Source organism: Suillus plorans (assembly GCF_016647745.1).
Source record: "Suillus plorans strain S12 chromosome Unknown HD556scaffold_74, whole genome shotgun sequence".
Lineage (NCBI taxonomy): Eukaryota > Fungi > Basidiomycota > Agaricomycetes > Boletales > Suillaceae > Suillus > Suillus plorans.
In genome coordinates, this window is record NW_024537458.1 from 95,517 (window position 1) to 107,999 (window position 12,483).

A 12,483-nucleotide genomic window follows, 5' to 3' on the forward strand; every position below is an offset into this window, starting at 1 on the left:
GATCAGAAGACCAACGTTGAAGTCCTGTCATGGTATTATTGTCCTGTGTTCCTAAGGCAAAGCGATGATTCGAAAACTAAACACCATGTGGTCCTCGCAAGATGAAAACATATCTCTCACGATTCTCCCCTCACGTCGCTACACGGGCGCTCATCCCTGCACAGTCGGTAACTAAACGTCTACAGATCATCACGCAGTCGGAGCACCGTCTTCACCTCCTCTTTCCCTAAACCCCCTGATCCGAGGCTCGTAGCGACATCCAAAGCATCCTCCCAACCATCTCCTTGACCTCCAAGGACTTCCTTCACGGCCCTATCCACTTCCTGCCTGCGTGCACCGAGAAGTCTGCCCGCGACTAATAACCGTGCCCAAGGACCCTCAGCCCTGGCCCGCGAGGTTCTCAAGGCGACCTGACAAGTTTCCGCCCACAATTCGCTTTCCGCATGTACGGAACGTGCCTGCTCCCGTGAAAGTCCCGTCCGGAATTGTCCCCGGGTAAGTCCGGGGCGAAACAGAACTTCGCGCTGAAGAATGTGCTCGGAGATGAGTGTTGCTATCCGCCTATATACTTGCGTTGTCACGGCAGTCGGAAGCGTGTTACGGAGGAAGGTCAGGTGAGCAGACAAGAGAGCAATAGATGGGAGGAGACTTGGGGGCACGGCGATGCCGTCATCTGCATTTTGAGCGTCACTTCCATCCTTGGGACTATGTGATAGCAGTCACTACAAAGAACGGTATAAACTGAGTAGAAAGACGAGTGACTCACGATGTGATAGCCACGAAATGTGGTTTCAAGGCAGATTCAGTTTCACCACACACTTGACTCACGAGTATATCTTCTGCCCTTGACGCAAGCTTCGTGTACTGTGTAATTAGTTCCTCAAAGATAGTGCAATTCGGGACATCGCTCTTGCTGGCCTGATAATCTGCAGAGTTCGGCAGCGATGGATGCATCTCCGCCCGAGAACGTAGGGCTGCCCGATGGTTAATTTCTGTCCACAATTCCAAAAAGAACTGTCCGCAACAGGTTGTTTAGCTTCAATGAGGTCACGAAACACCAGCCGCCTCACCTCTTCCTCTCCCCATCGTCGCATTGCAGACTCCACGTACCGCGCGCTGAGCAACGCCTTGCACAACCGTTGACTGCCCTCAATACCTCCGGTCAACTTACGCGAGTCTGTCCTCGGCCCTTCGACACCTAGTGCGCCAGGGACCGCTCGCACTAGAGCAGATGAAAGTGTCTCAAAGGCATCCAGGGAAGAAGATACGCGAGAATAATACTGCTCGAGGATAGGAAGCTGAATGTGAATAAGGAAACGGGTGCGATGGGCGAAGGAGGGAAGGGGAGAGTAGCGATCTGTTTCACCTTCAATGACGAGCACATCAAAGAAAACTCATAATGTACCAGTAACTTGTTCAACGAGGGCCTTTATTCGTCGAGCTGAGTTCGTAGCCTTCAATTCGGTCATTGAGCGGGAGAGCTTGTGTTCATCAGATTCATTTGAATCATCATCAACAATAACCCATGCGTCTGGAGAACTGATGATCTCATGGTACTGATCCTCAGCGACTGTGAATCAGACAGCTTAGTCTTTCAGACAGACAGACGAATGTAAAAATAAACTTGCATTTTTTCTCGCCTTCTAACCATGCGTCAAACCATTCCTTTTGGCAAAGAATGACAGAACTGACGCCTCCTTTCTCCTCAGTCTTCTTTGCCTCTGTGCCGACCACGAATTCATAACCTAGTTCACGCATATTGGAATCGAAAATTAATGCCTGATAAACTGTGTGCGCCAACAGGGCAGGGCGAGAGAGCAAAGTCGGGACGGTGCGCCGCAACTTGCGCTCCAGGATTGGGACAAGGAGAGTAATGTAATTTTGCTGATGTTATGGTCTACCATTAGGCTGCAAAGATTGTGTTTAAAAGTATCAGCTTACCCATGCATTAACATACTGGTATTTTGTGCCCAAGAGTAAACGTTGTATAACATTGTCCATGAAGGATCGATGGTCAAGAGCCACGTTCATTATATGTGAGAGATACCACTCTGGCTGTCACGAGAAATCAATACAGGTGATAGAAGACGACGAGAACCAAACCTTATCAAGGCGATTTGTCTCTCGTTCAGTTTCGAAATGGTATTTGAAACGAAGGGATATTGCATGCGCGAGTGTTTCTAGTGGGTATAAGCCCTGGGAACCTTGGTTTGTTGAGCCCTCGATATTCTCGCCGCTGTGTAATTTCAGTAAAGCCCGTAATGCATCATTCAGCTTCACTGACATTTCTTGCAGCAATATCAAGTCCTTGAACGCAGATTCGAAGGATTTGCGGTCATGCACGCTCGCAGCAGGATAATCGACAGCCATTGGCCACTGAAGACTCTCCAGCACGCCATTCAGTTTTCTTGATGAAAAGACGGTAAATTATCAGACTGTCCCAGAGCATAGATCGAGACTTACGTAGAAAATATCTCTTTTATATCTAACCACGTTTTGTCACGGATACGCCGTACAAATGTAACAAGATGTAGAGACTGCTCGGCACTCCCGATATCTTGCACACCGTCGCATGCCTGACCAATATTACTAACGAAGGCACTTAGCCTACTGTATTCCGACGTCGACGATTTGGAAAGTGGGGATGGTGTAGCGCGCAACTGCGCCAATGCTCCTTTGCTGAGAAAGAATTGTTTGTTTCCATCGATAAAATTGACAGATGGTGCACACCTCAAAGTCAATGTACGTTCTATGACAGCTACATACGCCCGCACGCTTTCAAGTTCCTTCAGTATGCGATGCATAGTCTCAATGTCCTCAAGAAGAGTGGGATTGGCTTCCGATTTCGACGGGGAAAGAGATGAGACAAGCTCATATGAGAGGTAAGTCATCTCGTTCTCTATTGACTCTCTGTCCTCCGCGAGCCCACGAGCAGTGTCAAGGTTAGCAAGTGCTGCCACGCGAGTCTTCGTTATCAGCGAGTCGATTGATTGCTGAGATGCAGAGAGCTAGCTGACAACGAATAAACTATCATGAATCATTCGAATTATTCAACCCACCTGACGCTGTAGTTCTGAACTCCGTGCTTTTGTTTGTGACAGGACTTGGTCAATCCCATTGAGGTTGTCGATGTGAGCGAAGTTGGAGTTGAAGTACTCTAGTGCAGACCGATGCGCAGCAGATACGTTAGGTGGTTCAAGTAGGCGCTGTATTTTCTGTGAGGACATTGCGGATGGTCTGAGGCTCTGAGCTAAACTGAATCTCACTGGTCACCACGTTGTAGGTGGACCACATAATTTCAAATTCAGATTATGCCCACGTGGTTATCTAATCGCGACTCGAGTTCTTCTTCCCATACTAGGGAGTCCGCGCATTGTTGGCAAAACGTTTATTACTCCACATCGCACAAATAAAAAATAAAAAATCTTTGACAGTTTGACAGCGTGACATCGAAAGTACAACGTCTGCTAGTTTATTTTTCGAAAATCGACGTGTTGAGTCCAGTGGAGAGTTACCGCGCAGACACACGGACTCGTGGGACCATCTAGTACTAAAGACACTCGATGGCGTCAAAATGAGTGGAGAAGACGAACTATTCACAGAGTAATACCCCACGCTACAGAACTCCATCTCTATCTTGAACTCCCATGGCTGAGGTTAACTTTAAGCAAGCAAACGAGAGCTACGCTGCCAGCTTCGGCGATAATGGCAGATTAAGCATTCCACCATCCAAGCATCTTGTTGTCGGTAAGTACTTGCCAGCACACCTGTGAGAGCTCAGCTGACTCACCGATAGTGACTTGCATGGATGCTCGCCTTAAGTGAGTTGTAATTGATAAGGAGGCGTGTCCGCAGACAGTGACCGTCGAACAGTCCTGAAGAGTTCCTCGGCCTGAATTTAGGGGAAGCACACATTATTCGGAATGCTGGGGGCCTTGCGTACGCCAAAAACATACTACAACTCCTATGCTCTGCTGAATGAGTTCCCATTATATTTAGCAAAGAATCCCTTCGTTCCATTATCATTTCACAAAGACTCCTCGGAACTAAAGATGTGATCGTCATTCACCATTCTGATTGTGGAATGCTCACCTTTTCCGACGAGCAACTTCGATCCAAGGTCATCAATGCACATCCTGGAGATACCAATGTGTCCGAGGCGGTGAACGACCTGCAGTTTGGACCCTTCCCTGATTTAGATAGGAGTGTGAAAGATGATGTCGCGTTCTTGAAGAATCACCCGCTTGTTCTGAAGGAAGGAAATATCACTGGATGGGTGTACGAGGTTGAGACGGGAAAGATCAGAGAAGTTGCGTGATAAGACGGCGGTACAAAGAATGGTCTATATGATATATCTGTAACCTGTACAAAGAATGATCTGTATGAGATGCAACCTAGTGCTTCATACTTGAAAAACGAGTAGGACCTATCAGTAGTAACCGATGTTAGAAATGAATGAATAGCCACCTACAGCATCCATGAAGCTACAAACGGCCGCCCTTCAACTCCGCGACATATCGCACAACCTCACTCCAGTCTCTAGCCCGGCGCACCGAAAGATGGGTGTTTGCTTGCTCCAATGCCTTGTCCCCTCGCTCCACATCCTCTTCCAGGAACTTTCCCCCTTCTCTTTGTAAACGAACTTCATAAACCATATCGTCGCACTCATCAGAAGCCACTGATAATCGCTTGTTCCACTCATATGAGCCGAAAAGGAGTACCGGGGGAGGCTTTGTTACTCCATCTAATGGAATATGATATGCGCAGGCCAACGCATTTTCCATCGAGTCGTCGATCAGCAATTCGGCTCCAATGTCAATACAGACCTCCGCTTTGCTCAACCGCGTGGCGACCTCATGTTCCTTTGGTGCACCCGCCAAGGCGTCTACGCCATCTGTCGCATGCTTTGGAGAATTCGCAAACTGGCCAGTGCATATCATGCTATGAAAGCATCCAGGGAACCAACGTTTGACCCAGGCCCAGCTGTCAGCATGGGAATCTTTGCCTCGAGCCGTGACGATGATCAAGCGATAGCCCAGCGCACACAAGGCCTCTACGCCCTCGCGTGCACCAGGTACGGGCTGGGCCTGCGCCATCAGACCGCTGGTGTAGAATGTTTTGACTTTCGTGCGAGTGACGTGAGGCGTTCCCCAAAATGGATTCTGGAGGAACAGACAGATTGGATATGAACTATCACTGCATCAATAAAATACGTTCTTCTTACCTTCCAGTAGAAGTAGTCTGCACAACGTGACCATGATGCACAGGGAGATGTCAATTCATGACTTACAGTAAAAATCATTGGTGGTCATCTGGGTACCATGAGTCTCATTGTGCCCTTGAACAAACTAGCTTGCACCCAGTGCTCCTCATGTAGATGAGTAGAATACACGTACATTTCGCTACGATAGCATTGGTACAGCTCAACACGTCATCAAGATCAACCGCGATGATAGGTGCAGAGGAGGGGGGTATAGATTCCTTGAGCTCTGCAATCTGCTCGGCGGTAGTTTCTGCAGTGAGCTCTGGCTCATGCTCTGGGCTGGACGCTCGGTAGGTATCGTTCACAGACATGGCGGTATCGGTGACCTGTATCTAGTCAGAGGAGACAAAGAGTCAAGAGTTATTGCAATTCGCTATCCATAGCCTTGGTTTTTCGGATGAAATGTGCCGAATCGATAAGGCAAAAGCAACGTAGGGCGAAAAATACAAAAGGAAATTGTGGCTAGACTCGTGACCAGTCTGTCTAATGAGGCAAGCCGTCGATTAGACAGACTGGTAAATCTGGGTTTGAATTTGGATAGTGCGCGGGTTCGTCAGGTAACGTGACAGATAAGTTCTTTTTGGGACAGTAGCTAAGTTCATGTACTTTGTTCGATCATACATTATCATGACGTTCTGTCGCTCGTCGACGAGTTGTCGTCTCTGAAAACGACCAGTACTCTTTTCGGCTGCTGCAGTGCAGCATTTTATTTGAATTCAAGCTCTATTTATGATCCATACTCTATTGAACTGAATCAGCCTCTTCGAAACACTCTGCTGTTCGGACTTTCTCCTCCAAGTCGAAGAAAAGATGACCGAAAGATGGCCCAACAATGAAGGGGATGAAAATGAACAATTGCTCTGGCGAAACAATTAAATGGTTGAACTTCCCAGTACGAATTGACTGTTGATTGAAAACATGAGTTAAAGTATCCCCTTACACAGCGAAATCAACAGCTTTTCATGTTGGGTGTACCTGCCATAGTGATGCATCATTTGGAGTGTCCTCGTTGATAGATATTGTAGATATGCCATATTTCAGACACTCTTTCACCTGGTGAGCTCTTTGTCGCACTCAGTACCTAAAAAGCCAAATTTTGGTCTGACCTGGGTAATCTGGAGGCGTTTCAGCGGCGAAATCGTCATACTGATGGTGTCAGGACGGAGGATAATTGGCAGGATGAGACACAGTGTCTTCCCACAGCCTGTACCTGCTGTTATTACACTGTCGCGGCCGTTGAGTGTTGCAAGAGCAGCCTCCAGTTGAAACTCTCGTGGCACGATCAAAGTTGCTGTAAGGATGTACACAAGCAAGCAAGCACGAAGTGCATCTGTTCTGTCTGTGTTACTGAGTGATTGAATGTAGTCGGTAGGAAGCCGTTCTCCTATCAGCGAGCGAGCGAAGGAATCTAGACCATCTAATGATGCTTGTCGCACTGCTTGAATGACAGCATTCACATCCATTGAAGTTGTAGCGCAGATACATGCATTTGACGCGACGCGTTGCGTCAAATTTCAAAATTTCAAACAATAATTTTAGTATTCACGTCAAAATTTTCAGTTTTCCCATTGGCTACAGATCACGTTACCTGACGAACCCGCGCACTATCCAAATTCAAACCCAGATTTACCAGTCTGTCTAATCGACGGCTTGCCTCATTAGACCGACTAGTCACGAGTCTAAATTGTGGCTGTGAGGTCCCCCGAGCCTGCCGTCGGGTCACGAGTCTAGTTTGGAAGGAGACATTTTGTTTCCGAGTCATGCGCAGCTGCAATTGGGTATGTACACTGTACGCTGTGTTCCACATCAAAAACACATTTGGCGTCTCCGTGTGTCAATGCCAACAACAAAAAGTCTGTGCTTCTTCCATGCGGATGGAAACGGTGCCCGTGAGTGTCCTGGTGGGCTCATCATCCGGGGGTACTGTACCATTTTTGGGTTGGTTTCAATGATGACCGTGACAGCATGCGTTTCTCGGTTGCCGACCCGGTAATAACATTGCTTGGCTGTCATTCTAAGAACATCTCCATTTCCGTTGGGTTCCTCGAGACCTCCGACCACGACGAGCGCGCACTGTCTAGGGTCAGCGCCAAGCAACCCCCGAAGGCACCTGCTTAGTCATTCTAGCTAAATATAGTAATTGTAAGCAAGGTTGTAAGTTTATTGCGGAGGCAAAAATATTCCCGCTACCTTTAGGGAGTGGGTCTTATAGTTCGCTATTTTTCACGTTTTGGCGGTAGATTTCACGATCTTGCCGCCCCTCTCTTTCTCGCCTTAGACGGTAATGAGGCTGTGTTGATCGATCGTTCTACACCGCCTTTAGCTCTCGCCTGCTCGATCACCGCATCGCTGTCGAGCTCTCATGCTTACACCCCTCTTGCGCTCTCACCATCATGACCTCGTTCATCGGCCGTCTCCCTGTCTCTGTCGTCTTCAATACTGATTCGAGTCGTTGTTTTGTATCTATTCCAGTTGCTCATGACCTCAGTCATTCAGCGCCAGCACCGGGTTCTCGTTTCTCTGACATTCTCACGGCTTCCTATGATGGCCGTGCGCTCACGACTGGCGTTGAGTTTGAGGTCGTGCGCAGTCTTGATTGTGATGTTTTAATTGGGATGAATTGGATTGCTGCGTGGCACGCTGTTGGTCGGGAAGACGAGCATCCTGCGCACAATCCTTATTCTCGCGGCGCATCTGGATTGCAAGGTGATAGTACATCATGGTTGAATCTTTTGGTTTTTTCTGATATTGTTTTGTGTTTCTAGTAACTTTGTGTATACTTGGTGGTGATGCAAGCCATTTGCCAGAATCTGCTGTCAGTGGCCCCGTAGATTTATCTCAGTCTTCGTCCCTAGCAGGGGCAGTTTTATCGTCTCGCAGACGTTCAAAGTCTATCGTGCATGATATATTTTTTGCATCGTGTCGTTCGGGGGTCCGTTTGGGTCCCTTGTCGTCCGAAGTTTGCGTTGCTTGAGCAGGCATGTACTCTGCACGGTTTAGACTTTAAGGGTTCATATTCCTTGCTCGAGTTGCGAAAATCGTTGTTGCAACATCTACTCCACGGGGAATGCGTCATTTCGGACACACGCTCCAAGCATCGTGATTACACTGCATGTCGTGAGGTCGCGGCAGGGTTTGGCACGCCTTCGAATTTAGTTGAGTTCATACTGGACGAGTTGATGTCAGGGGATGCTTCTGTTATATCAGGCGGCGACCTTTGGTTTATTGCGCAGAGTATTTGTAACGATTTAGAGTGCACTCGCGCTCAAGAATTACATCCTAGGCAAAAAGCTATCAGCATTCTGAAAATCTTTCGTAGCCGCAGCGCATATGAGCGCGTGTCTCAAACATTCCAGTCGTTGTTTTCCAAGACAGAGCATATGTCCAAGCCTTCTTTGGAAGCTATAGCGTCTTGGCACGGTTTGTGTTTTGTGGGTACGAAGGATCAGTTGTTGGATAGGATTATCGACCATGTATCGAGGGGTAAATGTACACTCTATGCGGCCGATTCTCGTGTCGCTTGTGCTCATATCAGCGATGAGTTGGGCACCGAGGATGTTGATGGCGATGATATCAGGACTCATAGTTCAATAGACAGTTTGCATAGTTCTCCTGACACGAGCCAAGAGGTTGTCAATCTTCAAATTCGTGTTTTAAGTTCGTTGCGCAAAACTATCGCGTGTAAGCCTTTGATTCGCTTATTGTGATGCCATGACATTGGTTTTGATGAAGGAGAAAGTCTTTCGCGCTTGCGCAAACGCCTTAAAACGTATATAGACGTTCTTGTCAAGGGTAAGCGATCTCAGAATGAAGGCGTTGCAATGGAGAAGGAGCGGGCTCAATATGCGTCGGATTGGCCTCGCATTGTGTCAGCGGAAAGAAAAGCACGCGTGATAGAGATCTTTCGTGAACAAACCTCTTCAGAGGCGCTGGCTACTTTTGTTCGCTTTGCATGTGCCGCTGAAAGCAATCGCAAGGACAGGCAAGAGCTATCTTTTGCTGATTTTGATATAACTCTGTTGAAACGTTCGAAACGGGTAGCGGGTGTTGCCACTTTAGCTGGCGCTATAGCTTATATAGACTATCACATGTCACCAATACCCTCAGCACTTCTCGGTAGGCGCGCTTCAGGCTAGTACTTGTCACTGTCATTTAATTCGCAGAGTGGTAATCGCACTCGGGGTAGGATGGTAACCTCGAAGCTTCGCCCATTGGATCAGCGAGTAAAACAACTCGTGCAGGTGTATGCCGCGCACCGGCCTCAGGTACAACGAGGGCTTACGGTTGGCTTCGTTCTGTACGTGCTAACGGCCGCATATCGTGGTCTTTCCGCCCACCAAACCACAAAGAAGGAGAAAGAGAAGGACGCGGCAGATCGAAAGAACGGAAAGCCTGCCCGTGTTGCCGTACGCTTCTCTTGCCTTGATCGCGGCCATACACTCATATTAGCCCGCAAGGTTGATGCCGTATTTTATCAAAGGCTGGGCATGATCTTGCGTATTGTCATACCAAACATACACTCCAAGGAGGCCCTGTTGCTTTTCATGCATTCAAGTCTCCTCATTTTCCGCACTGCCATCTCGTTGTATGTTGCCGCTTTAGACGGAAAGTACGTTCTCTAAACAACTTGAAATCAGCATGTTCTGAAGTGTCATGTATGATCCTTATAGAATTGTTGCGTCTCTCGTACGCGGACAGTCTCTCCAATTTCTCCTCAACATTATACGATGGTTGCTCGTTGCAATTCCAGCTACTTGGACGAATAGCTGGCTTAGCTACATCCAGAATAAGCTCGCTCTTGCATATCGTACTCGACTGACTAAAGAAGTGCTTAAGATGTACCTTGGCGACGAAGCAGATGGCCCAGAGGGCAAAGTTTATTATAAACTTTGTTAGTTCTCCCTACTCTCTCAGTGGAATATCTCAGTGACTCTTGTCATCCAGCTAATCTTGACGACAGGATAAAGAATGCTGATCAGTGAGTGAACTAATAGATCAAACAATACATCATCGATCTCAGATTTGAACAGAATGATAACTCACGATATACAACGGTTCTCCACGCACCTTGCCGTAATTTACGCGAACCTTGCGAAGCCAATCCTTGACGTGATACTTTACAACTACCAATTGTCACAGAATGTAGGGGCAGAGGGTCTTGTCCTTCTCACTGTTTTAGTTCAGGCATCTGCTGCGCTACGTAAGTTCAATTTTTATTGAGCGCATATAATCAGCTAACACAAATGCAGTACGTGTTCTAACTCCCTCCTTTGGGACATACACAGCTCGGTCAGCTGCGTTGGCTGGCTCACTTCGACATACACATTCTCGCCTCTCCGAGTTCGCAGAGGAGATTGCCTTTTTTGGTGGCGAGGAGACGGAGAAGCAATTAATCGAACGCGAATATGCTGCACTCGTTCAACATGAACAAGGAGTAATGAATAAGAGATGGTGGTACGGGTGCGCGGAAGAAGGCATTGTCAAATGGCTGTGGGGCAGCTTTGGGGTATGTATTCGTCAAGCAATGAATTGGAACAATATAACAACTATTTTAGCTTGTCGTCTGTGCAATCCCTGTTTTCTTCAAGCTGCCTGGAATATCAAATTTTGACTTAGGTAGTCGCACAGAAGGCGAGTTATAATAGTCACCCCAATACCAAGCACTCAACGTTCTACAGGTTTCGTGACCAACCGAAGACTACTTCTTTCTTCATCAGGTGAAATCATTTGATCCTTCATATTTTACTGCTGACATGCATTCATAGATGCCATAGGTCGCGTGATGTACTCGTATAAAGACCTGGCGGAACTCGCGGGCTATACCTCACGAGTTTCCCTTTTGCTTGACACTATGTCAGACATCCGAAAGGGCAAGTTCCAGAAGAGTCTGGTGAGCGGTGCAACTGAGGGAGAGAATGCAGAGAGTACGTGACTAGTTCACTCGTAACGCAAGCACTAAATGTAACACCCTTAGTTCTGCGAAGTCGTGGACAAGTTCTCCTCTCGGACGATATTCAATTTGAGAGCGTCCCAATCATTACGCCAAATGGGGACATTCTTTTGAGAAGTTTAACCTTCCATGTCAAACCTGGGGTAAGATCATATGCAACGCGTATGTATGGTGTCTTATGCTAAATAAAATTTGAAGGAACACATGTTGATTGTTGGTCCAAATGGTATGCATCACTGATTTCGTGATCGTTGTCGCCTCACTACAATGTAGGTTCTGGGAAGTCTTCGCTGTTCCGCATCCTGGGCGGCCTTTGGCCTGTTTACGGTGAGCTTGATATATTCGGGCGATGCATTAGTTTCACCATGTCTCCAGGCGGTATTGTTCGGAAGCCCCCCGCGTCAAATTTCATGCTCATACCCCAACGACCTTATCTTTCTGTCGGAACTCTCCGTGACCAAGTTATTTATCCGCACTCGCAACAAGATATGGAGGCCCGTGGGTGAATAATATCGCGTTTGTAAATTTAATTATAAGACGTGTCCTAGGTGGAGTGACAGACGCGGACCTCCTCGCGGTACTTGAAAGGGTCCAGATGGGAAGCATCGTTGAGCGAGAAGGGGGTTGGGATGTTGCGCACGAGTGGAGAGATGCGCTCAGCGGAGGCGACAAGCAGAAGATCGCTTGGGCGCGACTCTTCTATCACAGACCCAAGGTAATCACATACCTTACTCTGGTCACTGAACGTTAATCAGCTGGCTGCAGTATGCCATTCTCGATGAAGCAACCTCACTCGTCCCTCCTGACATGGAGGGTACAATGATGGAACAGGCAACTGCTCTCGGAATTACGCTACTCACCGTATCTCATCGTCCATCACTGTGGAAGTATCACTCGACGATCTTGCAACTGGATGGTCAGGGCGGATATATCTTGTGCGTCTCATTTTCATCTCTTACTGTAAATGCCAGTTTAGCTGTCCTTGTAGCACGCAATTGGATGCAGAGAAACGTTTGGCCATTCAAGAAGAGAAGCAGGATCTGGAGACGAAACTGCTTGAAATGTGAGTGCCCTGCTTAGTCGTCAGGTTGAAAAGTCTTTTCACATCTTGCTGTAGACCGAAGATGAAACTACGTCTCGCCGAACTGCGACTTATTGCGGATGCAAATAGAAGTATGTAGTAATTTTGACTGTAGAAGGCAGATATCATTATCATAATTACCACACCGATAAGTCAAAGGCAGGTGCCTATCTAATCAGTGGGACCGAT

General features: G+C 47.6%; 5 protein-coding genes across 5 annotated transcripts; 3 read left to right on the forward strand and 2 right to left on the reverse strand.

Moving 5' to 3' along the window:
- Positions 1-5: 5 nt before the first annotated feature.
- On the reverse strand, positions 6-3,284 carry HD556DRAFT_1407074 (RINT-1 family protein). The gene is made up of 11 exons (XM_041304029.1): positions 3,060-3,284; positions 2,731-3,008; positions 2,464-2,679; positions 2,285-2,407; positions 2,104-2,236; positions 1,942-2,055; positions 1,629-1,884; positions 1,406-1,570; positions 1,071-1,357; positions 767-1,014; positions 6-705 (listed from the first exon to the last, which is right to left on the reverse strand). Exons 1-11 carry the CDS (start codon positions 3,225-3,227, stop codon positions 180-182), a joined length of 2,514 nt encoding a protein of 837 aa, XP_041155148.1. The 5' UTR covers positions 3,228-3,284; the 3' UTR covers positions 6-179.
- Positions 3,285-3,534: 250 nt separating this feature from the next.
- On the forward strand, positions 3,535-4,553 carry HD556DRAFT_932952 (carbonic anhydrase). The gene is made up of 4 exons (XM_041312066.1): positions 3,535-3,747; positions 3,797-3,821; positions 3,874-3,939; positions 4,000-4,553. Exons 1-4 carry the CDS (start codon positions 3,648-3,650, stop codon positions 4,316-4,318), a joined length of 510 nt encoding a protein of 169 aa, XP_041155149.1. The 5' UTR covers positions 3,535-3,647; the 3' UTR covers positions 4,319-4,553.
- On the reverse strand, positions 4,136-5,770 carry HD556DRAFT_932900 (uncharacterized protein). The gene is made up of 4 exons (XM_041312065.1): positions 5,397-5,770; positions 5,291-5,338; positions 5,225-5,241; positions 4,136-5,162 (listed from the first exon to the last, which is right to left on the reverse strand). Exons 1-4 carry the CDS (start codon positions 5,572-5,574, stop codon positions 4,485-4,487), a joined length of 921 nt encoding a protein of 306 aa, XP_041155150.1. The 5' UTR covers positions 5,575-5,770; the 3' UTR covers positions 4,136-4,484.
- Positions 5,771-7,872: 2,102 nt separating this feature from the next.
- On the forward strand, positions 7,873-9,243 carry HD556DRAFT_1407086 (uncharacterized protein). The gene is given in 4 exon segments (XM_041304030.1): positions 7,873-7,969; positions 8,029-8,222; positions 8,242-8,970; positions 8,980-9,243. 3 exon segments carry the CDS (start codon positions 7,879-7,881, stop codon positions 8,968-8,970), a joined length of 1,014 nt encoding a protein of 337 aa, XP_041155151.1. The 5' UTR covers positions 7,873-7,878; the 3' UTR covers positions 8,980-9,243.
- Positions 9,244-12,462, forward strand: HD556DRAFT_1407092 (ABC transporter transmembrane region 2-domain-containing protein). The gene is made up of 17 exons (XM_041304031.1): positions 9,244-9,669; positions 9,721-9,872; positions 9,934-10,154; positions 10,208-10,241; positions 10,294-10,463; positions 10,513-10,769; positions 10,819-10,894; positions 10,942-10,980; positions 11,029-11,187; positions 11,238-11,356; positions 11,412-11,439; positions 11,487-11,540; positions 11,589-11,711; positions 11,762-11,928; positions 11,979-12,148; positions 12,202-12,276; positions 12,331-12,462. Exons 1-17 carry the CDS (start codon positions 9,451-9,453, stop codon positions 12,392-12,394), a joined length of 2,127 nt encoding a protein of 708 aa, XP_041155152.1. The 5' UTR covers positions 9,244-9,450; the 3' UTR covers positions 12,395-12,462.
- The last annotated feature ends 21 nt before the right edge of the window (positions 12,463-12,483 follow it).